The 24,481-nt window shown below is 38.5% G+C and overlaps 3 protein-coding genes across 6 annotated transcripts in view; 2 read left to right on the top strand and 1 right to left on the bottom strand.

Annotated features, from left to right (window-relative positions):
- The window catches only part of LOC139941128 (putative lipid scramblase CLPTM1), a 14,147-nt gene extending 12,436 nt beyond the window's left edge, over positions 1 to 1,711 (top strand). Inside the window, exon 14 of the mRNA XM_071937578.1 lies at positions 947 to 1,711. Coding sequence (XP_071793679.1) covers positions 947 to 1,137 — 191 coding nt within the window. The 3' untranslated portion in view covers positions 1,138 to 1,711. The remainder of the gene's footprint in view (positions 1 to 946) is intronic.
- A 5,271-nt stretch (positions 1,712 to 6,982) lies between these two features.
- On the bottom strand, positions 6,983 to 11,166 carry LOC139938045 (Rieske domain-containing protein-like). Of its 4 annotated transcripts, none has more exons than XM_071933427.1 (5): positions 11,150 to 11,166; positions 9,651 to 9,847; positions 8,959 to 8,993; positions 8,206 to 8,293; positions 6,983 to 7,368 (listed from the first exon to the last, which is right to left on the bottom strand). In XM_071933427.1, exons 2-5 carry the CDS (start codon positions 9,826 to 9,828, stop codon positions 7,193 to 7,195), a joined length of 477 nt encoding a protein of 158 aa, XP_071789528.1. In that variant the 5' UTR covers positions 9,829 to 9,847; positions 11,150 to 11,166; the 3' UTR covers positions 6,983 to 7,192. The 4 variants fall into 4 exon arrangements, with proteins under 4 accessions (XP_071789528.1, XP_071789510.1, XP_071789519.1 ...); XM_071933409.1 differs by lacking the exon at positions 11,150 to 11,166 and adding an exon at positions 10,422 to 10,715; XM_071933418.1 differs by lacking the exon at positions 11,150 to 11,166 and adding an exon at positions 10,448 to 10,715.
- LOC139938033 (uncharacterized) overlaps positions 10,932 to 24,481 on the top strand; it is a 29,671-nt gene continuing 16,121 nt past the window's right edge. The window contains exon 1 of the mRNA XM_071933390.1: positions 10,932 to 11,111. Coding sequence (XP_071789491.1) covers positions 11,047 to 11,111 — 65 coding nt within the window. The 5' untranslated portion in view covers positions 10,932 to 11,046. The remainder of the gene's footprint in view (positions 11,112 to 24,481) is intronic.

Raw genomic sequence — 24,481 nt, 5'->3', positions numbered from 1 at the left:
AATAGTAATAGTAATAGTAATAGTAATAGTAATAGTAATAGTAATAGTAATAGTAATAGTAATAGTAATAGTAATAGTAATAGTAATAGTAATAGTAATAGTAATAGTAATAGTAATAGTAATAGTAATAGTAATTGTGGCTTCTTATATAGCGCACATGTCCGTCACTCAGTGACGCTCCTGGCGCTGTAACATACAGTATTTTCTGCAAGATGTGGGACTACGTTTAAATTATGAGACCTAATCCTTAGATAACACCGTGTAATGGTTTACAAGGTGCTGTGGCGTAGTTTTTGCTGCGGATCAGACCAGGAACACCGGGGCAAACCCCTTCTCTTTTCCATAAGTGCACTGGGTTCTTTTACATGCGTTACACAACACATGGGACCAACCAACGGCTTTACGTCCATCCGAAGGACGAAGCAATGGTTAAGTGTCTTGCTTAAGGACACAAGTGTCATGGCTGGGGACTTGAACCCACACTCGGCTGATCAGAAACACCAGAGTTTGAATTTGGTGTCAAAGTGAAAGTCACATCTGGTTATGAAATGATCCAATGTAGTATATGTAACACATGTAACATAGCACATTGGAAAATTTATATAAATTTATAAATTTATAAATTTATTGGAAAATTATATTATAGTATCCCAAATTGTTGTAATCCTCACATTGACATTACACTTTAAAAATAATTTAAATCACCCTTCTTAGTTTGGAAGATTTTCATGAATTTAGTATGGCTCTGGTTAAAACAGTCAGGTTTTGAAATTTTTTCCAGATATTACTGATTATACCTTTGATATCTTAGAGAGGCGTCACCGCAATCCTTACTGGGCTGTATAGCCACCTTGCAATATTTGTGGTTTTCTTTCTACTCAATAAAATCAACGTCATTAAAATTCAATTATTCATAAGTGATATTTTTATTTTTTATTCAAATCAGATGTGGTCTTCTTAATCTACGTCTACCAGCGCTACATCTATCCAGTAGATCTGAAACGAGTCAACGAGTACGGCACTACGGGTGAAATGCACATTGATGCAGACACCAAGAAGCTTGGAAATACCGCGGGAGAAGATCCCAAAGCAATAACCGCCGCCCCGAAGACAGAGGAAGAAAAGAAGAAAGACTAAAACTGTCAATTTGGTACACAAAGGCTTGCAGGTTAAAGCCTAATAATAATCTACGCGTACAGGGTGCGTCAAAATGAAGTTGATCGAGATTAATGATTTAAAATCAAAACAACAACCGACACACACAAAAAACCCAGTGAAGCATTCTTTCCTGCTTATCTGAAAAAAAAAAAAAAAATTGATAATTTCCAAGAGAAGTTATGTTTTAGTGACTCATGTTTGTAGCTGTCCATGGAATGTTAATGCTTGATTGGCTCTAAACATATGAGTAAGTAGCAAAGGGTATAAAAAAGTATTCTGTGGATAGCTTGCAAAGTGAGTACCTTTATTAAAATAGACAATGATTAGGAATGATCTATTTCTTTCATTCATTTTTTTTTCTAATGAGCAGTAGGAGAGAGTGCTTGTTAAATAAATGCTTTTCTGAACTTCTGAGTGTCATTTGTTTGTTTTGAAAAATGTCTCTCATCATAATAGATGTTAAATTTGCATCGGGGATAAAGAATATTAATTTTGGTTTTTACCCATACACCGATGTGTGTTAGCACTGTATACTCAGTACTTTCCCGAGCCCTGTGAAAAAAATATCACAGGCATGTTACTCGGGTGGGATTCGAACCCTACCCAAGTAACATGCCTGTGACATTTTTTCACAGGGCTCGGGAAAGTACTGAGTATACAGTGCTAACACACATCGGTGTATGTGTAAAAACCAAAATTAATATTCTCTAATCATGGTCAACTTCTATTTGACTCGCCCTGTATTGGGGTGGGGTTTTCCTAATAAGCTATAATGGTAAAAGGTGTATTGTTTCTGTGTACTTGTGTATATGTTGTCTTGTAGTAATGTGGGTTAAGCCATGTCTGAATTGGTGGCTACGGTTATGGCTGTTGCTAAGTATGTTGCTATGGGTGTCCTATACTTCAACACATGTTCAAGTGAGGGTCATGAAGCCACTGCTGCAGCCGCTTTTTGGACACGGCCTTTGTCAGTCTATTTCTTATATGCAAAAAATAATACCTGATTAAGTGTTATGTAATTGACAGGATTCTATCCTTGTGGCTGATGGCAGTCAAACATTGATAACAAATTACTTGATGCATGGCATCATTTTGCCGCTGTTTTCCCTGTTTGTATTGTAAATCAACGAGAGACCGGCAGCCAATTAAGGTTTGAAAGGCAGTGGACACTATTGGTAATTGTCAAAGACTAGCCTTCACAGTTGGTGTATCTCAACATATGCATAAAATAACTAACCTGTGAAAAATTGAGCTCAATCGGTCATCGAAGTTGCGAGATAATAATGAAAGAAGAAAAAAAAACTGGTCACACGAAGTTGTGTGCGTTTAGATGGTTGATTTCGAGACCTCAAGTTCTAAATCAAATTTGTGGAAACTTACTTCTTTCTCGAAAACTATGGCACTTCAGAGGGAGCCGTTTTTCACAATGTTTTATACCATCAACCTCTCCCCATTACTCGTCACCAAGTAAGGTTGTGTGCTAATAATTATTTTGAGTAATTACCAGTAGTGCCCTTTAAGTGGGTGGGGGGTTCTTTAGAATAGAGAGAAGTTGCAGTGAGTTGCTTGAGAGTTTTACAACCAGTACCACTTTAAAATTCATACATGGCCATTTAAAATCCATCCATACCAATTGTGTTCACTGCCTTTAAAAAAATGGACAAATGAGAACCACTCTGATTCAAAAATACATTTTTATTTGAGTTGTCACAAAACCCAAGTGGCTTTCCTGGGCGTAGTAATGCCTGGTCGCAGTATTATCATTTATCAGTATGTGTTCATTTACAGATTTTCTTTAGAGACCTTGGTTTTCTATATCAATATAGCTGTATACCTAACCACGACAGATTTTGATTATAAGTGTCCCAAAGCAAAACGCATGGAGAACTGATGGGCTGTATGTTACCATGGAAGATTGTTTGGTTGATCTTTTTTAGTTGAATGGAGGTGGGTGATGTTTTGGCCTTGATTTTTCAAGACGAAACAACATGATCAGTTCACAGTTTGTTCATTCATTTTCTTGGATATTCCTTTTTTGTTTTAATAGATTTAAGTACGGTCATCTTTCACTTTATAAACACTGACATCAAGTAAACTTAAAGATTACTTTGTTGTATTTTATGCTCTACTCTCTTTTGCCTATTTTGTTCCTATCTCCAGCAGTTGTTAAACTCCAGAATGAGATCAAAGTCTTCATCTATCTTTCATTTCTTCTCCCTAGTGTGTTGCCAGTAACCATTGCTTCACAAACACCAGTTAATACTATTAGAAATGAGGTTTAAATGACCCCAAACCCAAGTAGCCAAGTGGCAAGTAAATTGCTTGTCAAATTTTTAACTAGAGTCGATCCCATTCTACGCTGCTGTAAATTTCATTGCACTCCATACACATTTAGTAAATATACTTCATTCCCCGGCAGAGTCCATAAAATGAAATATAAACTCCAAGGAGCAATTATAGTTAAGTGTAAAGTGCCAGATCCAAGATTCAAACCCACATTATGATACTTGCCCACCAGAACTTGAATTTGGTGCACTATACTTCTCAGCCATGATACGTTATACTAGGCTCCTTCTTAACTCTAACAAAATCCAACACCATATTGTACCTCAACATCCAAACTGTTGGACTCTGATGATGGTGTTGCTGTTCCCATGAAAAGCACTCCGCAGTCCGACAGAATCAAAGTTGGATTTTGATGGGTTAGGGGTGGTTAGAAATCAAAGAAAGAAAATGGCAGAATAACCTGGCAGATAACAATTTGAGATGTAACCCGCATGTGTAGTGAATCCCCTAGTTCGTCTTTATACCAGTCATTGTTACTTAATGTTGTGCTCAGGCATTCAGTATTTGTACGTCGTAGAACTATATGTTAATTGTAAAACATATCTGTAAAGTATATGGATTGTTTATAACTATTTTACAATGATAAAATTAAGATTGTGTGATTTATCCCTACAGCATCATGTCAGATTGCAGAGCATAAACCCAATTCCATACAACTGCTCCAGCAAATAATATTTCTCTCTAAAGGGCAGAAATAAGCCAGGAATCATTACATGAAACATTGTAATCAGTATCTGCTAAGCATCGTTTTGTAATTGCTTAGCATGTTGTATGCTCAGCAGCTCGTTGAAATGAGCCTTGGTTTGTTGGACTAGAATAACCAGGGAAAGAGCTGTTTGGGTCTTCTTCTTTTTGTAGATATATGCAAGAAAAAATTAAAGATGAACTAAAAGCATAGAATTATAACAGAGAACTAGGAGTTTGCTGCTATGAGCAAGTTCAAGTGAGGCACTATAGTCGGCTACAGTCGACCATCGGTTGAATTTGCCTGGTACCCAGGATGTATTCAATGCATAGGTAACCATGGAACATTGACCAGTGGTTGACAAATGGTCGCCACCCGAACTTACTCTTTGCTGTTGTCTAGGGTGCTAAAAAAAATAGTGTACTCTCAGCTTGCCTTGGCTGTGCTGAAATGTGTTCATCACTATGAATGCATTTAACAATGAGTAAAAAAAACAATGTACATGCAGCTCTCCACATGGTGGGGTAGAGGTGCTTAATCTGTTGATCATGCATAGTGTTATGGAGTGTCAATAATAGGTCACCGAATCCTATGCTACTACTGGAGTCCTGCCTTCTTTAGAACACATAAAAAAACACCCCCCTATTTCTCAGGTGCGCTGTTTTGATGCACCGTCTACCGTTTCATATCAGCAAGTGTTCTGTTTTCCCGAGGGTACACTATTTTAGACGCCATGAGGAGTGACTTGGTTACAAGGGTGGTAATTTTTTTTTAACTTATAGCAGGCATGGTATTCTTCCTACTTTAGTCTGTTTTTGCATTTTCCAAAATAATTGCCTAAAAAGTCCTCTAACGCATACATGTAGGTCAGCAATTGTACTCGATGAAATCTTCTTACCTTTTTTCTAAACCCCTACATCATGCCTGTTATAGGAAGTGGCCATTCTCTGTTTTAATTCTACGACTGAAAATTAATGATCATTGAAATAAAAATGCTTCCTGCTGAAGGACTCTTTAGTTCTGAATGCTGATAATTAACGATATGGTTGGTGTGTTGTGAGCTTTCATTTGTGTTATGTGAATTTTAAGTCATTGGTTTCAGATATGGGTTAAGTTTTGGTATCAGTAGGGCCACTTTGCTGAATTCCAGGGCAAATCCTTCTCATACAACTGGTGCATTCTCCTAAAGACAATTCAAGCAAGGTGTATTGTTCAAAATATCGTTGTGACACGAATTCAGAACCACCACTTATTTGCCATACTGCTAGTAAGTTGGTTAGACTATTAAGCAATTTGCAAGTTACATTTATACAATTTCTGGTGCAATGACTTGCCAAGTCACACTGCTTTGGTTTGGGGCAAGCTTTTGTGTAGTTGCATACAAAAAAGAGGTGGACACCCATGCACCTGAACCCGAGGTGGACACCTGAACGAATGTCTACGGCACACTGGTACCAGGGTTTGATCATCCAGAGGTTGCTATAAGCCTTTTTGAGGTATGGCGGACACAATGCTACAACACTGTAAAGTTGTGGTAAATTTGTGTGCATTGACCACTAGAAATAGAACGTGTGTTATTGTGTGAAGTGCGCATTTTACATGTAAACCTAATGACCACAATCATGGTGAGCGTGGCATCAGTCGCTGCGTGTGACGCGCTCGTATCACGTCCGCCATACCTAAAAAAGGCTTATACAAAAGCTTGTCCAAATACAATTCATCTGTCGTCATCAACACAGTAGTCTTTGCTGCACCATTTTGTACTTATTTTCTTTGTGTGTTGTGAAGGACACTATCATGGTAAGGCATTGGCGTGCAGGTAGTCACGCGCCATATCTGAACATGCAAATTGACTCGCAAAATGACAGCGAGGCACTAGATAGACAGTAGCCAAATGTGACCTCAATGCAAGGGTTCAAAGTTATGCATGTGTTTCGGACTGACCATGTCTATCAAACTGGAAACAAACGTAACTGTTGTGTTTGGGTGCTGAAAATGTTTGAGTTGAACAAGTAAATGTTTGGGGCCCACTACTAATCCTCTACTAGCCACCACGCGCCTGCACCATTGATATCCCAATAGTGGAGTTTGTGTGCAGTACCAAACAGATACAAATAAATGCTTAGTGCTAGTTATGTCAGCTTGACACCTTGATTAACCATTTTAAGCTTCCAGCAAAACACCCATTTATTTCCATAACAAACCACCAAGAAATTCATACAAAGACAAATTTGATTTTGTAATTTGTTTTTGTTTTTCCAATCTCCCTGCCGAGGTACAAACTACAAAGCTATTTAAAAATGTTAAATTTATAAAAGAAGATATACCGATTACTGGTAACATATAAATACAACTATCTGAGATACACACTTTTAATTTTAAAAAATGCTAACCGTGAGACATATTTATAATAATTGAGGGGCTAAAATCATTCTTACTTGCTGCTGAGAAGTTGAATTGCAATGACTACAGCATGTTAAAGTATAAAGTATGTAATGTAGCCTCTGGCATCAAGTGTTAGGTGTAAAGGTAAGAGGTGTATTATAAACCTTATTACCTTCAAGTACACACTAATCCTCCAATCAGATCCGCAGAATGGAGTGGTGATAAAAACCTATATTGCACAGCTAATATATCACTACCTGCGTATTGTGTGTTCTATGGTCACGCGCCAAGTTTGCTTGAAGATAAATACGTTATCACACCACACACGCGCTCGTGGAAATACAGAAAATATAGCGCGTCTGCGTCCCATATCCAACTCGGCCTTCGGCCTCGTTGGATATGGGACGCAGAGGCGCTATATTTTTCCGTATTCCACTTGCGCTTGTGTGATAACTTATATTATTTCCCATCAGCTAGCATAAATAGTTTCAATTTTTTTTTTTAGCAATAGCAATTGCACATATCAATAATTATATCAATATCTCCACATAAAAAACTAAATGTAAATAATATACTTTAACAAAGAGTTTACATATGACCTCTAGTAATTGGCAATCGTTAACTCGGATCCATCATTTCTCGATATTTCTTGGAATAATAGTGATCAGACTCTAGTTCTGTCTTGGATGTTGACAGTTTGACGTAGACTGTTTGACCTCTGACCTCAATGTGGTGGGTTCGCTGCTTGACCCCCTTTGACTTCCAGCAGGGGGGTTTCTTTCTATCATGTGGGTCTGGGGGGAAAAAGAGAGTAATGAAAAGTACAAAGGGTTAAAAGTTTAGCTGATCTTTTCTAGCAAGTGCAAGTGCTGCTGACTGCGCCAACATTGCTGGGACGCTGGCAGCGCAAGGTTTTGTACGAAATGACATGGAAAAACTGTCATATTTTGAAGTTTTTATGAGATTCGAGTGTCTTTCTCAACGATTTCCCTAACAGGGCAGCTTGACAAAATGATGTAGAATACTTGTTGAGTAATTGAAACTAAACAGAAAGTGAATACTGAAATTCTGTCTCAAAAACCTTGCTGATGTTACACTTCTTACACCAGACAGTAAAGTTTCTTACCAGACTAAGGTTACCAGCCAACCATGTAACATGTATAATTATCAACTGGTACTCTGGAAATTTTTGCCAAGCAAAAAACTCATGAGCAATATTTTTTGCTTAAGCAGCTCTATGGAGTAGGGCCCAGGGCCCAATTTCATGGAGCTGCTTAAGCAAAAAAATTGCTTAAGCAACAAAATCTTTGCTTTGTAAAATCAGATTACCGTCTAAGACTCCACTCAATTGTTATGCTAAGTAAACAACAGCTAAATATTAGTCACAAGCAATGTACACGGCATGCAATTTTTGCCAGTAACATGTGTAAAATAAGCAAGCTATTTTCGTGCATAAGCAATTTTTTTTGCTTAAGCAGCTCTATGAAATTGGGCCCAGCTCTTTGAAGAGGGCTCTGCTCTATACATTTACAAGACTTAAACCAGTGGGGCCCACACACTTCAGGGACAAACCTGGAGTACGTTCTTTGGAATGACAACGGAGCGGATTGATTATTATCTAAGGCTCTTACCGATGGACTGATAGAATCCCTCGCCTGACCCTAAGCTGATCTTGTACTTATGCCACGGACACACGACACAACTTACTCCATTTACTTCCTAAAGAAAAGATACAAGATGGTTCGATTATTTCAAATTCAGTTTGGTTTAAGAGAAAGTGTCACATACTTATAAATGTACATGTAGTTGTTCACAATATTTTACCGTCTTTTTATTAATATTGGTAAGACTAAAGAAATAATTGTTCACAGATTTGCACATATTATAGTTTACACACCTGTGTTTTGACAACCTTATGTCGAGGTATGGGGTTTTTATGTGTGGAGATGGCAAGTGCAATGGACTAAATAGAAGCAGATTCAAAAGTTGGCTTTTGAAGACCGCTCATACTGATAGGGGCAGTACCTTATATTCTCGGGTATTCATTTTCAGGAAAGATTAATAGAAGAAAAACATATCAAAAACAAGTCACTGATGACGAGCCAGGGCTTCATTTCAAAGAGAGATTGCAAGCCTCCAACCCACAGCACTCACAGCAATTGCCGTGGTACCCTGTTCTTTTGCCATGTGGTGCCCTGTGCAAAGTTCCAATACAAACTGACATATTCCCTATAGAGTTTGCCACTTACCAGGGGAAATAGCTGTGCCGCTTCAAGATCGAAGTTCAAGGACTCGGATTGGATTGATAGTTCGTCTTAAGATGATTCTTAGTGTTTTGTGAAAACTAGACAGTAATTTCCTGACTCAAAGAAACTAAAACCAACCTCAATATTTCCAACATCCAGTGGTCCTCCGGCATCTGTTGGAGTAAATCAAAGAAGTATATCAAAGAATATAGGAGGGAATATTCATTTCTTTTGACTGTCATCTGTCGCCCCATCACTGAAGATGGTCAGGGCACAATAATCTAAATCTAAATTTGCTTTTTTGAGAAAATTACCATGTGGCACTTATGCAAATATCCCTCCTTATTGTTTTTCAAACATACAAAAGTTTCTAAAGGCATTGGTTTCAGTCCCTATCTGACTGGGATTTCCCTGAATAATTCTGTGGTTTTTGGATCTGATATCTAAAACTTCAACTTCCTTCCTCGTCTTATCTCCATGGGGTTCTTGGCTAAGTAGTGCAGTGATTAAGTTCACTTTTCTTGAAGTCCTTGACTTCACAACCCAAAATATTAAACAAAATGAAATGAAACAAAATGATCTGGACACCGTAATGTACTCTTCCTTGAATGGTATTTGAACTTGCAAGCACTATTTCATGAAGTTCCAGAGCAGACAAAACGCCGTCCTACTCCAAGCAGCAGTAAACTGCACTTTCTCTTATCTTCACATTTAATCCTACAATCTCATTAGCATCTTACAGATCCTCATCCAGATGATGAGGACTATAATCAGAATAAAAACCATGTCTGGCATTCCAGATCTTAGAAACCCATCTACATTATACTCACGGTAGCAATGGAAATCCAAGACATAAAACCTGACATCTTGAAAGAAGATTGTGACCTTCCTGTTGGATACCTCTAACGTTTTCCTTCTCTTCTCCTTCAATTCTGCCTCTGTTCCTACGGCAACCCATTCCGAGGATTCAGATGTAGACCGAGATAAGATTGATGATGCTTCATCCATTATTACCGATATCCCAAATCTGTCAAGTGAATAATTGGGGGAAATTCTTGGTCGTTATTCTTGCTGGAGGTGAACTAGCCCCACTTGTGTGGCCAAGGATTCAGCTAGCCGGCCACACAAGTGGGGCTAGGAGAGGGTGAACATGGGTTTGGCCAGTTTTTCAGAGGGGGACGGGGGGCTGTCAATGGCAATGTTCCCGGCCCAAATTCCTTATTGTGAAGTTTTATCAAGGGTTTTTATTGCATACTGTGAAATACATTTGTTGTGTCTATAATTTCTTTTTAAAATGCTTTCTAATCAGTACACAGCAGCAGTGTCTGCCATTGTTCCAATGTTGTTGGTAACTTGATTATGCATCCATATCTGCTCTGAAAGCCCAAAGATTCTGATCCACTAAACCCGACATAATTTTACCCCCTGTGAATCGATTTCATAAAACAATTATTTTCTTGTAAATAATAGAAACTCGCAAATTTGAGAAGACCTGAAGAACTTGTAAAAGCAGAGTCCACCTTAAAATCAATTGTTAAATATACTCCCTGTGGAGTGTGGGATTGTGAATCGAATGGGCATGGGCAATCCAGAAAACTTACATCAGTTACTTCAGAAACTAACGTACACGATAACTTGTTGTTCATTATCTTTACAGTCAACAGTTATCCATTGTTGGAACGTGGCTTAAAAACAAAACACACACAAATGAAAAAGTTTCAGTATCCAGTCGGCACTTTTTCATTTGTATGAAATAAAATAAAACAAAAAAGTCAACACGATCAGTCAGATATGAGATAGGGCCTATTCCTTTTTGTGAAAATAAGTAGAAAAAAGTGGTGGTAAAGTTATCCCAACTGTACTTAAGTGAAACAATTGAACAATATTTAATGTCCACAAACCATTCACTGCGTGGATTTGTTTACTGCCGCGGCCATGTTACTTCTGCATAATTTTCGCGCGATAACCCTACATTTGGCGCAAAAGCCCTTTAAACTTGCGCCCTCATCGTCGACTTAAATTTATTTCAACGACTGTTTTATGAAAATTGTGCATTGCACATGCAACGTTTGAGACAATAGTTAATTCTTCCAATCATGATGCATCTTGTTGTCACGTGACAATACACCGCCAAGCTCAAGAATGATGATCTTTAATTTTGACTAGTTAGTTCTCCGTTTCTTTTCTGATTTTTCGTGAATATTCAGCCAATGTTAAGATTTTAAAATGGATCGGCCGGAACGTTCCCAAACTGAGTCATTACTGACTGCACAACGGAATTTTGAAAAAAGGTAAGAAGAAGTGAAAAGGCTTGTGATTGGTCACGGACCTACGGCGTTTGTGTGGTCGAGGAAGGAATTCCAGCGGTCAAACGCATTGAGGTCACGGATCGTTATCAAAATCATGCATGTCAATGTCATAAAGCTGAATAACTTGTGTTATGTAGAACAAAAACTGCTTAACCAATTTCCAAATGTGTGGTATCAGTTGGGCATCAGTCGCAACAGTGGGCTGGTTACCTTGGCCCAATTTATTTTATTACTAAATACTAATTATTATAATAATATTAAAGATGCTATGTCCGATTTGGATAACTTTCCGTATGATAATGGTGCCACCACTTTTTCACTCATTTTTACAAAAAGGGATATATCAATCAGGTAAATTAGATACTATATTATTTTATTTCGAATGAAAAAGTGGTGGCGCCATACGGAAACTTTTCCTCAGACTTTTTGCCCCAAACATTAAAAAAATTTTTTTTTTTTGAGTGAATGGTATTACAAAGAGTATCACCACTCTCTACTTCTAGAAACTATAAGGCTCCCCTGTGAGCCTTATAGGGGTCTCATATTTAGGGCCTTTTTAACGCTAGGCCTATACGTTTTTCAAATCAGCGTTGATGGGTGAAAGTTTTGCGACCGTCAGCCATCCAGAACTGAAGTTTCAATGTGTACTGTACACCTAAAGCTTTCCCCATCCTACTCGATATACATTCATAATGCTTGTATTTCCCTTTTGTTGAGTTACGTTTAATAGTTTCTTCAAAAAAGGCAATTTTCTAATCGGTACCTACTATTGCTGTCCGTTGCTTCGTTGTCGCGGCACACGTTCTGTCACGTCGGGGTCTGAGAGAAACACCCGCTCTAACGAAAAAAGTTTAACTTTTACTTATAATGGTCAGGAACCATGACAAAAATTTCAAACGTTTCTTATAAAACACATAAGAATTGGTCGTGTGATATATTGTCGGGATCCCGGCAAAAACTAATTTTGAGCACTTTATTTCACTGCTACTATACTAATAATTGGCGGATTTTTGTTGAACAATGGCTCAAATGAAAGCTTGTAACTTTCTCGACCCCCATCAAAATACCTATTGAATTTTAAATCTAAATTTTTGGGTCAAATCGACCAAAAATCTGACATAGCATCTTTAAGTAGGTGATTGTCAGGCTTTTGAGCTATAGTGATTGAAAAGTGCGTTTATGGTGCATTGGTTGCATTGCATTACTAGAAATATATAATAATAATAATAATAATAATAATAATAATAATAATAATAATAATTACTAGATATAGTGTTTGTAAAAACAAACACTAGGTGTTCGGCTATTGTTGGGTCAGTGTTTGAATAAATGAAACAAGTATTGTAAGTATCCCGTCAAATTACAAAGAAATCAAAACCAAACAGTTTTCTTGATGTGTAATAGTTTTATGGAAAAAGCATTAAAAAGTGTACATTTCAACCTAAAAGCCTTTTAATAATGCCTTTTCAAAGCATTTTACAGGCTCTTCCAGTTTAAAAAGGTCAAAAAGTCAAGAGAAGGTCAACAACATACCCATTTTTGTGGAATACGTGAGGCCCTTTCATATGATGTATAGATTGTCAAAATGGCTTTTGTGTTTGAGGAAACGTGAACTGATAAATAATGACGACTGGAGAAGAGACTAACTAACCAGAAAGGAAATGTTTGTTGAAAAGCCTTGAAAACAGACTACGTACGTAGAGCCCTTTCATATCATGTACAGATTGTCAAAATAGCTTTTGTGGTTTAGGACATAGGAACTATGCATAATGACGACTGGAGAAGAGACTAACTAACCGGAAGGGAAGTGTTTGTTGAAAACGCCTTGAAAACAGACTAAAAACGAGGCTATTTATAGGAGAAAAAAACAATTAAATACAAAAATAAACAGTACAAATTTTGGTCGCCACGTGGTCTCCCATCGAAAAACTGACTGGGCCCGATATTGCTTAACCTCAGTGACCGGACGAAAACCGGTGTTATCAACGCAGTATGGTCGTAGATAAAACTAATTAATTACTTTTGAAGAAAACTGACATTATGTTGAAAACGCCTCGAACGCAGACGTAAACGATCAACACGTGGTGTAGTGCAGAGCGTGACTATGCTCTCCTCAATGCACCACATACTTACACGTGGTGACCGCAATGCACCGCATGCTTACACGTGGTGACAAAGTACGTGTACATGTAATCGTAAAATCTTTACGCGCAATCAATGGGGAATTTTGTAGTTCTTTATACATGAATTTTGAGATTTTCAACCTCTCTTTTGAGCCGGAAGACAAAATCAAAATGGGGTCATGTCTGTGAGGCGTTTACGGAGTTTTTAATGCCCTTTCCGATGATGTATTGATTGTAAAAATCCCTCATGTAGATTTAAAGTTATGATTTTTTGAAATAATAAACTTTGAATTAGTGTATCTCGTCAACTGATGACGTCATCGTGACGTAACAACTTTTGTATCATCTACTGGTTATCATCTACCTGTGTGCAAAGTTTCAACTTAATGCAAGCTTCGCATCTATGCTTTTTCTTGCGGACAATCGACGAGAAGAAGAATAAGAAACCCCCCCCCCCCCCCCCAAAAAAAAATTAAAAAAAATCAAAGAGTTGTTCGGGCTGTTGCCCGAACACCTAAAAAAAAACTTTAAAAAAACCAACAAAATCAAAGAGTTGTTCGGGCTGTTGCCCGAACACCTAAAAAAAAAAAAAAAACGAACAAAAACAAAGAGTTATTCGGGCTGTTGCCCGAACACCTAAAAAAAAAAAAAAAAATGTAAACGAACAAAATCAATGAGTTGTTCGCGCTGTTGCCCGAACACATAAAAAACCAACAAAAATAAGAGGTGTTCTGGGCTTTTGCCCGAACACCTAATAAATACTAGAGAAATTGGCCCCACAACTCTTGCTGGGAAAAAAACATGTCGAAATATACCATTGTTATCCATTAGAGACGTTTTGTAGTCACTTTGGTTGGGGAGCGAGGAATCTAGCAAAAACACACGAAAACCCAATGGCTGGGACATCAGTTTATACACCAGACAAATCTATTATATGGATATTCTTTTGAATATTTTATTTTGTGCATCATGATTCATGGTTCGCTGAATAATGTGGCGATAGCAAACTTTTTTCCTTTTGATCACCATCAGCCCCATGTACAATAAAGTTCAAGGGCTGACGATTGCACTTTTGGTATTGTCATTGTCAAACTCCGGTTCCATTATGTGATGTTACCCTCCACACTTAAGCCCTTTTCACACTACAGGTATTTCCCGGGAAATTCCCGGGAAATGTTAGTCGATCTGTTCACACTACAAAAAAAATTCCGGGAAATAACATTTTCCCGGGAAATAATTTACCCAGTTAAGGGGTAGGGTTAAAGGAGTTAACCCCGGGGAAAAACTTTTTTCCCGGGAAAAGCAGCTAGTGAGAACGAAAGCGGGTCTAACTTACCCCATCTTTTGCTTCCACTGTGTTGAGACGTCATTAATCTCGAAAGGTCACAGACGTCAAAAATAGCGCGCCAAATAATTCGCGTGGTAACAATAGCCCTTTTTTGTTTTTTCCTTCTGAAAGTGTTAATGTTTAGGTACGAAAATAAAAGTGAATAACATCTGTAATTTACAAATAAATATATGAATTAAAAAAATTTACCACGTGAATGGAATAGGAATAGAATAAATAGTTGGCGTGAACAAGCTTCCTTCTCATACACACGCCATGTGTGTATGGTATTTCGTATTTTTACATGTACTTGGCCGTTGGTGGACTTGTGTTGTCCAGAGTCAGATTTGAGTTCATCGATCGACATTGCTGTCTACAACCTGACAGTCAATATTTTAGCTCAATTTGTTGCTCAATTTCTTACGATGGGTAGAAGTGACCGATGGAGTGATGATGAAATTTTGAAACTAGTTGCATTTTGGGCCGACGATGTAGTCCAAAAACAGCTAGATGGGCATAGGCCCTACAAGACACGGGAAAGTTTTCTCAAAATTGGCTGACTGCCTGCGTGGTGCTGGGTATGAACGGACCCCTGCCCATTGCAAAAAAAATAAAAACCTTGGGTAAAAAAGACTTTAGGTCGGTAGGATACTAGTTTTGTTTTTCAAGGCCTACATATTTTCTATTGCATAAGTGTTCTCTTGCAAACATTTCTTTTTAGAAGAAACATACATTTAAAAGTCGTTATGAAGCCATGAAAAAAATGCTAGCCAATATAGGGTTAAAGCCTATTCCGTGTTCTTTCTTTGCACGATGGGAAAACAGCACTGTTGATGTTGGAAGGGAAGAATGCTTCTTTTGCTTTTTACATCTATTGTCAGATTGTGCAAAATCGACCATGCGGTATTTTTTCTATAAAACCTTTAATTACCTTGGCCCTAATATCATGGACATTATTATGCAATCCTTCGAAAATGCCATTCAGAAGATTTCTAGGCCTTACCCCAGGGTTGATTCCCTTAACCCTGCCCCTGAGCAGGGTGAATTATTTCCTGGGAAAACGTCATTTCCCGGGAAATTCCCGGGAGTATTTTTGTAGTGTGAACAGATCAACCAAAAGTTCCCGGGAATTTCCCGGGAAATAACTATAGTGTGAACAGGCAAAAATTGAGATGAACGCCAACACAAAACCTCTGGGTAAAACACGGACACAAAAGTCCATTCAATTACAGTTCTCAAAAGAAAGAAAAAAACTGTCGCAGAGTAGAACGCTCCCTTTCGCTTTTTCTAATAGCAGCTTGCTCCCACCACCAGTGGCCGCTCTTCATGGTAGACCAGATTGACCTTTGACCAATACTTCAGCAAGTGCCATGAAACCCGTCAATCGCACGACAAATTCCATACGATTGTTATACCGCATGTCTTTAAAACACTGTCACAGCAATCGTCTTCTCCTGACAATACGTCAGCGACGTCTTCCCCGAACTGCAAGACTTCTTCTCCGCCGTAATCACACAATATATTGGTATAACAACACGCAAATACACAATATATGTGCAGCCATTTTGGGTCGCATGTGGCAAGGATTTTGCAGCCGGCCGCGTGGCATTATGGGAACGGACTTCCTTCCACAAACATTGTAACTTCCGCATGAGCTGACCTGTTTACCACATTTCCTGGGGTTTGATCGTAAGTGTGAAACGACCTTGCATATTCCTGGGAAATAGTACTCCCGGGAGTTACCTAATTGGGATAGTGAGAACGGTTGCTGGGGTGGCGGTGGGGTTAAAAACTCCCGGGATTTTCTTGGGAGTTTATTTCCCGGGAAATGGCTCTGTAGTGTGAAAAGGGCTATAGATGTTCTTGTGAATAGGTATGATTCATGGTTCGCTGAATAATGTGGCAATAACAAACTTTTATCATTCAGGGGTCGAAATTGCCGGTAGCCCGCTAGCCCGGGACTACCAGTTTGACAGCCGGGCTACCGTTTCCCCCAGTTTTAGTAGCCCGGGGGGCTAGTGGAAAAATAAAGCAAATTCACATCTTAACAAACATAAATATTTCTGTGTTAACAATAAGTTGTAGAATTTTCTCTTGTTTTTATTTCGTTATCGGGCGATAATAAATATTTTGATATCAGATCACCCTCCCGCTAGCGCTGTCATAACAAGAAGGGTAAGTCCTGAGTCTCATCATGTTGCCTGCAGTAAATAACTATACTTACATTACGTACAGTACACTCACGCACACACAAAAACAACGCATCGCCTGGTTAACCGGTTGATTGTACTAACGTAACGTCCACGACACGAACGGACAATTTTGTTCTCAATTTCTTCAACTGTCATTCGTTCGACCCCAAGTGCAAAAACAACCAAACAAAGACACCCTGCATCTGAGTGATCATTATGCGCTTCGATAAAAAAGAGGTTGTGCTTAGAATTATATTTTAAATTCTAACTCCCGCTGGAAAACGAATAAACCAATGCGTAACAGAGGGAGTGGGAATGGCGCAATCCAGTTTTGGTCAATCTGGTACAGTACATAAAATATAGCCGTATGCATGGATGTATGTGCACACAACGCACGTGTTCGGCATCGCCGTATTTTTCTTGAGGAATGTTTTGCTCTGAACAGTGTTGGCCCTAGTCTGGTTCCCTGACCAAAGATTCCTTGACGTCTCTCGTTAAAAATCTTAGGTCAGGTATCACCCACGGTTAAAAATAGAGCATGACGCAACTTGTCAGGGTCGGGGGTCATCTCCAGGGAAACCATGTCTGCACCTGATCGGAAGGGTCGCACTAAATACCGACAACTCATGACACAATTAAATATATGTACAAGAGTCATATGAATCTAAATCACCTTCAAACTGTTGAAAAATTGTATTTTTAACTGTAAAAAAATGTGTTTTTTACCCCGAATTATAAACGAACGGTAGCATCCGCCATGTTGTCTTTCGACGTACCTGGACGATAGATACCATTATACCGCAGGGGTAATACAAAATGCAAGATGATCAGGGTGTGTGCCCTCTCATGGAGTTGAAAAAATATTTTTTTTTAAATCTCCCCTTGTTACTTCAAAAAATTATTTACAATAACAAAAAACCAGCAGCAGAAAAGAAAACAATACAACTGAGGCTGAGCCCTTAGAACTTACCCCTGCAGTGTAATGGTATCGTCCTTAGACGTCGAAAGACAACAAGCCGGATACCACCGCTTATTACTATTTCGCGGTAAAAAAAACCCTTTTTTTTCAAAAACTCCTGGATCTACGGCCGACAGAAACAGGACTGACATTATGACTGACATTATGATTCCATGGATTCTGTTTACAATGCAACCATAGACACCCGGAAATGTCCGACCATCAACGATACTGTCCGAATGTTGACGACAACACGTTCGGAACATTTCGGATAACTTCGAAAAAGGAGGAATTCCTCCTTTTTGGTCACGTGATTTTGGGTGATACCGGACCCTAAATTCGACAGAGCCTAGTCGGAGATTTTTGGGTCTGGGAACCAGACTATGTTGGCCCAACATTGGGATAAAGTCTGAGGAATTTCGGGGGCGTGCCTCACAGGGATTTTTTTTCCCCGCCCACTATACATTTTGTCTGAGGAATATTTTTGCCGGAAAATATTTTTATAGTTTTTTTTTTTTTCAAAGTCCAATTTTTTTATATTTGTTTTCCCCTCCGATTTGTTCTTCTTTTTCCCGGTTTTCGGACTGACTGTTAGCATTGTGCCGACAACAGTACAAGTAGTTGGGCTTCTGGGTTATGCTGCTGTGCACTGGGCTTCTGATTTATGCGGCTGCGCTATGTGGTACTCAAACAATAAAAGACAAGGTTGGCAGGTCTGATGTCGGCATTATGTGGCGTTTTTTGGAAGGAGTTAAACCTCCTTCAAAAAAACAAAAATTTTGTGAGTATAGACTGTTTTTTAAAATTATTTTATTCTAATCTTTTCTACAATGAAAGGGTATGGTCATTGTTTGGTTTTTGTCAACATAATGTTAGCTCGGCGCCTAGTATATGAAAGCAATTAAATCAATGCAATAAAGAAGGAAACAAAAATCCAGCCAGGGCTACTGAAATTTATTCAGGGCTAGTAAAAATTCAGGGTTACTAGCCCTGTGGGCTACCTTGAAAATGTAGTTAATTTCGACCCCTGTCATTTTGAACTGAATGCTTGATTTATTATCTAGAGTTAAATGCTTGAGAGTATTGTGCACGTACACCATGTAGTTTTTGTTGGAAACCGTTTGCTAACAGCCATTTATGTTACCCTTTAAAATAAAATCAGAAAATTTATAAGTTTGCGAGACTGACGTGTTGGACTCCTTGAACACTCCAAGTGGTTCAATAGGTACAATTCCAATAGGTGCAATTCCAATACTTATGCTGATGTTCTCATGATGTCAGCATCAACAGGAAGTTCCAACAACTTTGTCCATTTGTACAATTAAATATGCAAATATGGGTCACGTGGTTAATTAATTACGATTTTTTTTTTTGGGGGGGGGTCGGTGGTTTGACGTTTGATCTAGTACGATTTGATTTCACAGAAATCTTAACCACTAAACTCTGCGCTTATGATCACCATTTTCTGCTTACTGTGTTTTTCAAACATGTCATGCATGCACTCAGGTTATGTTTGGCTAACAATTGAGTAAAAGAAAAGGCAACACTATCAATAGAATGATAATCCAACTTAAATATTACAAACATAATTAGCTGTTCCGACCTACCGTCGGAACAGGTATTGTTTTCGTCGAGATTTTTATTATTTTTATTATTAGCTGTTCCGACCTACCGTCGGAACAGGTATTGTTTTCGTCGAGATTTTTATTATTTTTATTATTATTATTATTATTCTTTGTTTCTCGCCAAAACCCCATTGCATTTGTACACGTTTTTTCTTTAAGCCTAATCTCCCAAACCATAATACGAAAGAGTGAGTTTATTATACCAAATTGTAGCTTAGAACATAAGCTTTACTCTAAATGTAAAAAAAATTGAAAATCTTAATTAATTAACCACGTAATCTTCATTTGAATATAACTGAATGCAGTCGCTTCCATGTTATTGTTAAATATTCTCTTTGGTAAATGCCATACAGTATGTACCTATCATGAGTTGTGACTTCTTGAGATGAGTCTGCGCGTTTGAATATAACTGGATGCAGTCACTTCCATGTTATTGTTAAACATTCTCTATGGAAAATGCCATGCAGTATGTACCTATCATGAGTTGTGACTTCTTGAGAGAAGTCTACTCAAGTCTCCTTTTGTTGTTTTTCTACTTACGTTCTGGACCACAGCGAATTCTCTTTTTATTCGTTTCCTAACCGAGTTCTGGACGTACACGAAGGCATAGGGTTTTCGTTTAACGAACGTGCGCAATTGAATAGGGGTTTTTGACGACGACGACACACCATCGTGTCCACACATTCTACCTCCATGTTTACACTAAACTTAAACAGTTTGAAGATAATGATAGTTGAAAGCTTCCCTTAACATATTACTTGCTGTGGTGTTGTAGTTTTTGAGAAATTAGTGAAAAAACTGTCAACGTATGACTGGGACCGAGTTGGTTTGGGACCGAGTTGACCGGCTTCGTTTCAGGCGACGAGCGTGGACGACGAAAACAGAACGCCAGGGATTTTGAATCATTTACGGGTGAAGTCACCTTGTTTGCGCCGGGACCATTTGTCTAACTAATTCAAGTATTTCGCTTTCTTTTCGGAAATTATACCATGACATACAAAAACTCTTTGGCAGGAATACAATAGCAGCGATTTTATTATGCTGACGTTTCTCTTGTGGTTGAGTGGGTCATTTGTATAAAGCTGCTTATAATAAATAGGCAAAACATTTTGCTTTATAAAAATGCATAAATTGAGCAGAATAGTGGCTTAATGTTATAGAGCTGCTTATATAATCAATAGGCAAAACATTTTGCTTTAAAATAAATTGCAGATCAGCAGAATACCTTGATTCACAACTTGTACTTGTATTTGCTGTGTTTAGCTGCTTTTTGTGTTTAAAAATCTTTAGTGTAGTTTGGTCCAGGGCCAATGGCTTTTAAAGGAAAGAATCGCAGCGCTTGCGTAATCATGGAATTGTGCTTACGCTAAGCGTATTTAACAGCTTAGCAGGGAATGTGTTCTTGAGCGTCACAATTCGCAATAAAAAAAGCTACAGTTGACTAATTGTGCTCAAGTCCTGTAAAACTGAAAACAACAGTGACTTAAAAATTTGATTTGCAATCTCAGGATAATACCCGTGGTTTACTTACGTGCAAAAGTAGGCCGGGGCGACTAGTGTGCTTTAGTGTTAAAGTCGCGACTACAAATTATTATTTGAGTCGCGACTACTATTTTTCTCTACTCTGTTACAATCGTGCTCAAACTTTGACTACAAAAATTGTCCCGACTACCTGTCCAGTGAAACACTGGTTGTGTTGCTTCTTACTATTCGCAACATATAATATAACGTGCGCTTGCAACACTTTGCGGCACAAGTCTTGAGAATCCGTAATTTATCGCGACAAGCGTCCAAGTTGGGTTGAGGGGCGATTAGTCGAGTTTGTAAATTTCACTAGTCACCCAGGCCTATCATGATGGGAACTTGCCTATTAAGGTTTTATTGCGAATTGCAAAATTTCAAGAGAGGGCGTTGCGAGCGCGAGTCGTACAAACTGCATAGTAACCGCCTCATATTCCTTCCCAAAATGCATTGCGGTTCTGAATCGCAATAAACCTTATGAAAAATCTTGTGCAAATGGGCCCAATGTCGTGCTCTGCTCTGGAAGCAAAGATTCAGTGCTTAGCAGAAGCAGTGAATTCTGCGCTTACGTCAAGCAAAATACACTGCTTAGCAGGGATTTCTTTTGTTTGTGTGCTTCCAAGCTCGCACATTTTATTCCGCGCATGCACATTAAGCCGAAAATGGTGATCGTAGGTGCAGAGTTTGGTGGTTACGAGTTCAGTAAAATCCACTCGAACAAGATCAAACATCAAACCACCAACCAAATACAAGGATATTATCCTTAAGTAGTTTGTCACATGGCAATGGACTCTAAAGATACTAGCATGAACTCAAGAAACCAACCAAATTAAACAATCCTGAGTCAAATGCAAGTTTTTACATTATTCAACTAGAGACCACTTATCTTATATACCGCCCTCTATTGACGAGTGACTGAAAATCCTTGCAACACCATATCTCAAGGAGTGCAGGACCAATTTTTACACTGTAGTGAAGACTCCGTGGGGCATGGACATTAATTTTGAAAAACTGTGACATCAAGTTGACCTCTACTTCCGGGTCAACCGGAAGTGGGACCATATCTCAAGAGTTACACAACCGATTAAAAAAAAATTCTTCAGTTATAGACTCCTTAGGACTTAAAATTTGTTGGGAAAAACCGTGACCTCATTTTGACCTCTTCTTCCGTGTCAACTGGAAGTGGGACCATATCTCAAGTACTATTCAACCGATTTTAAAACTTTTTTTCAGTTTTAGACCCCTTGGGCATTGGAGATTAGCCTTAGGTTACCGTGACCCCATGTCGACCTCTACTTTGGGGTCAACCGGAAGTGGCACCATAACTCAAGACACTATTCAACAATTTCAAACTTTTTTTTCAGTTCTAGTCTCCTCGGTCATTTTAGCACATAATCCAAGCAAAAGAACACGGAACAGCTGTGTGTTTGTTCACAAACACCTAATGTCTAGTTTTTTTTTAGTTTTGGGGGATAAAAAAATATATTGATTTCACACGGAGACTCGAACTAGCAGGTATCAGAGATGTGTGCGCGACTGATGACCACCATCGGGCCTGATGCATTATACGAGGGTTTACTAGATGTATTTATATCAACAGAGGGGATTATGATCCGGCGAAATAATTCTTGTGTCATGATTTTGCGAACATTCCCACTAAATATGATCTGCTAACGCCTTTAACTATTAAGTAGGGTTGGATTGTAGTATTAGATGGCTTTAGGGGTTTTTGACGACGACGTTGTCGTCGTCAAAAACCCCTATTCAATTACGCACGTTCGTCGACGGAGGACGCCACATTGGAGACTAAAATAATTTGACTTTTTTTCACTCATTTCTCAAAAACTACAACACCACAGCAAGTAATATTTTAAGGGAAGCTTTCAACTGTCATTATCTTCAAACTGTTTAAGTTTAGTGTAATTCTGTGGACACCAAGGTATGTCGTCTTCAAAAACACCTATTTATACACGCACGTTCGTTAAACGAAAACCCTTAGCCTTCGTGTACAAAACATATTGGTCCAGAACTCGGTTAGGAAACGAAGAAAGTGACACTGCGCTGTGGTCCAGAACGTATGTAGAAAAACAAGAAAAGGAGACTTGAGTAGACTCCTTTCAAGAAGTCACAACTCATGATAGGTACATACTGAATTGCATTTACCATAGAGAAAGTTTAACAATAACATGGAAGTGACTGCATCCAGTTATGATCAAAAACGCGTAGACTCATCTCAAGAAGTCACAACTCACGATAGGTACATACTGTATGGCATTTACCAAAGAGAATATTTAACAATAACATGGAAGCGACTGCATCCAGTTATATTCAAAAGAAGATTACGTGGCTAATTAAAGAAGATTTTTTGTTTTGTTTACATTTAGTGTAAAGCTTATGTTCTTAGCTTCAATTTGGTATATGATTGCACTCTTTTGAAGATGGTCTAGGAGATTAGGTTTAAAGAAAAAAACGTGTGCATTGTTATGGGTTGTAGGCAGAAACAAAGAATAAGAAAAACAAAATAAAAATCTTGACAGACACAACACCTGTTCCGACGGTAGGTCGGAACAGCTAAAAACAAAACAAAATCTTTTTTTTTGAAACGTACAAACTCACGACTTGGTCCGCACTTTGCAATTGTGTTTACTCTACGCATTACAGGCAAAGTCTGCCTCGATTGACGTCACGAACAGCGCCCTCTCGGGTCGGGGTCTACTCTTAAATTTGTAAATAATATAAGAACTGATTTTTTTAAACCTTAGTTAACTGCTTATTCACATTCCACTCATCAAAACACATAAATTGGACCGAGCACCTCTGGGTCAAACGAATTACAGATTTATTTTAAACACATGTCATGACACGGCGAAACGCGCGGATACGAGGGTGGGTTTTCCCGTTATTTTCTCCCGACTCCGATGACCGATTGAGCCTAAATTTTCACAGTTTTGTTATAGAAGTTGTGATACACGAATAGTGTGGGCCTTGGGCAATACTGTTAACCGAAAGGGTCCAATGGCTTTAAGTCATGTTTGACGCCTTGGATCGGGCACCATTAGGGCAGGAGATGTTAAGGATGTTCCAAACGATACATAATTAGTATGCTTAGCCCGGTTTTGGGTTCCAGTATTTTCTTATTTTATGTAAATAACATTATATGCGTTAAAGGAACACGTTGCCTTGGATCGGACGAGTTGGTCTATAAAAAGCGTTTGTAACCGTTTGTTATAAAATACATAATGGTTAGAAGATGTTGTAAAAGTAGAATAAAATGATCCACACAAATTTGCCTCGAAATTGCGTGGTTTTCCTTTTACTTTACGAACTAACACGGTCGGCCATTTTTGGGAGTCATAAAAAACAGGATCTAAATGGAACAGCTGAAAATAAAAACCATGTCGAAATATACCATTGTTATTCAATAGAGACGTATTGTAGTCACTTTGGTTGGGGAGTGAGGAAACTAGTAAAACACACACATAAATCACAGTGCTGGCTGGGACATAATGTTATGCACCTGGCAAATCTATGCATGGATATTCTTTAAAAGGTTTTGTTTGTTTGAAAAGATTCACATGGTTCGTTGAATATAAGGGGGTTGGTAAT

Source organism: Asterias amurensis, chromosome 1 (assembly GCF_032118995.1).
Source record: "Asterias amurensis chromosome 1, ASM3211899v1".
In the NCBI taxonomy this organism is placed as follows: domain Eukaryota; kingdom Metazoa; phylum Echinodermata; class Asteroidea; order Forcipulatida; family Asteriidae; genus Asterias; species Asterias amurensis.
This window is presented reverse-complemented; position numbering and strand designations above follow the sequence as displayed.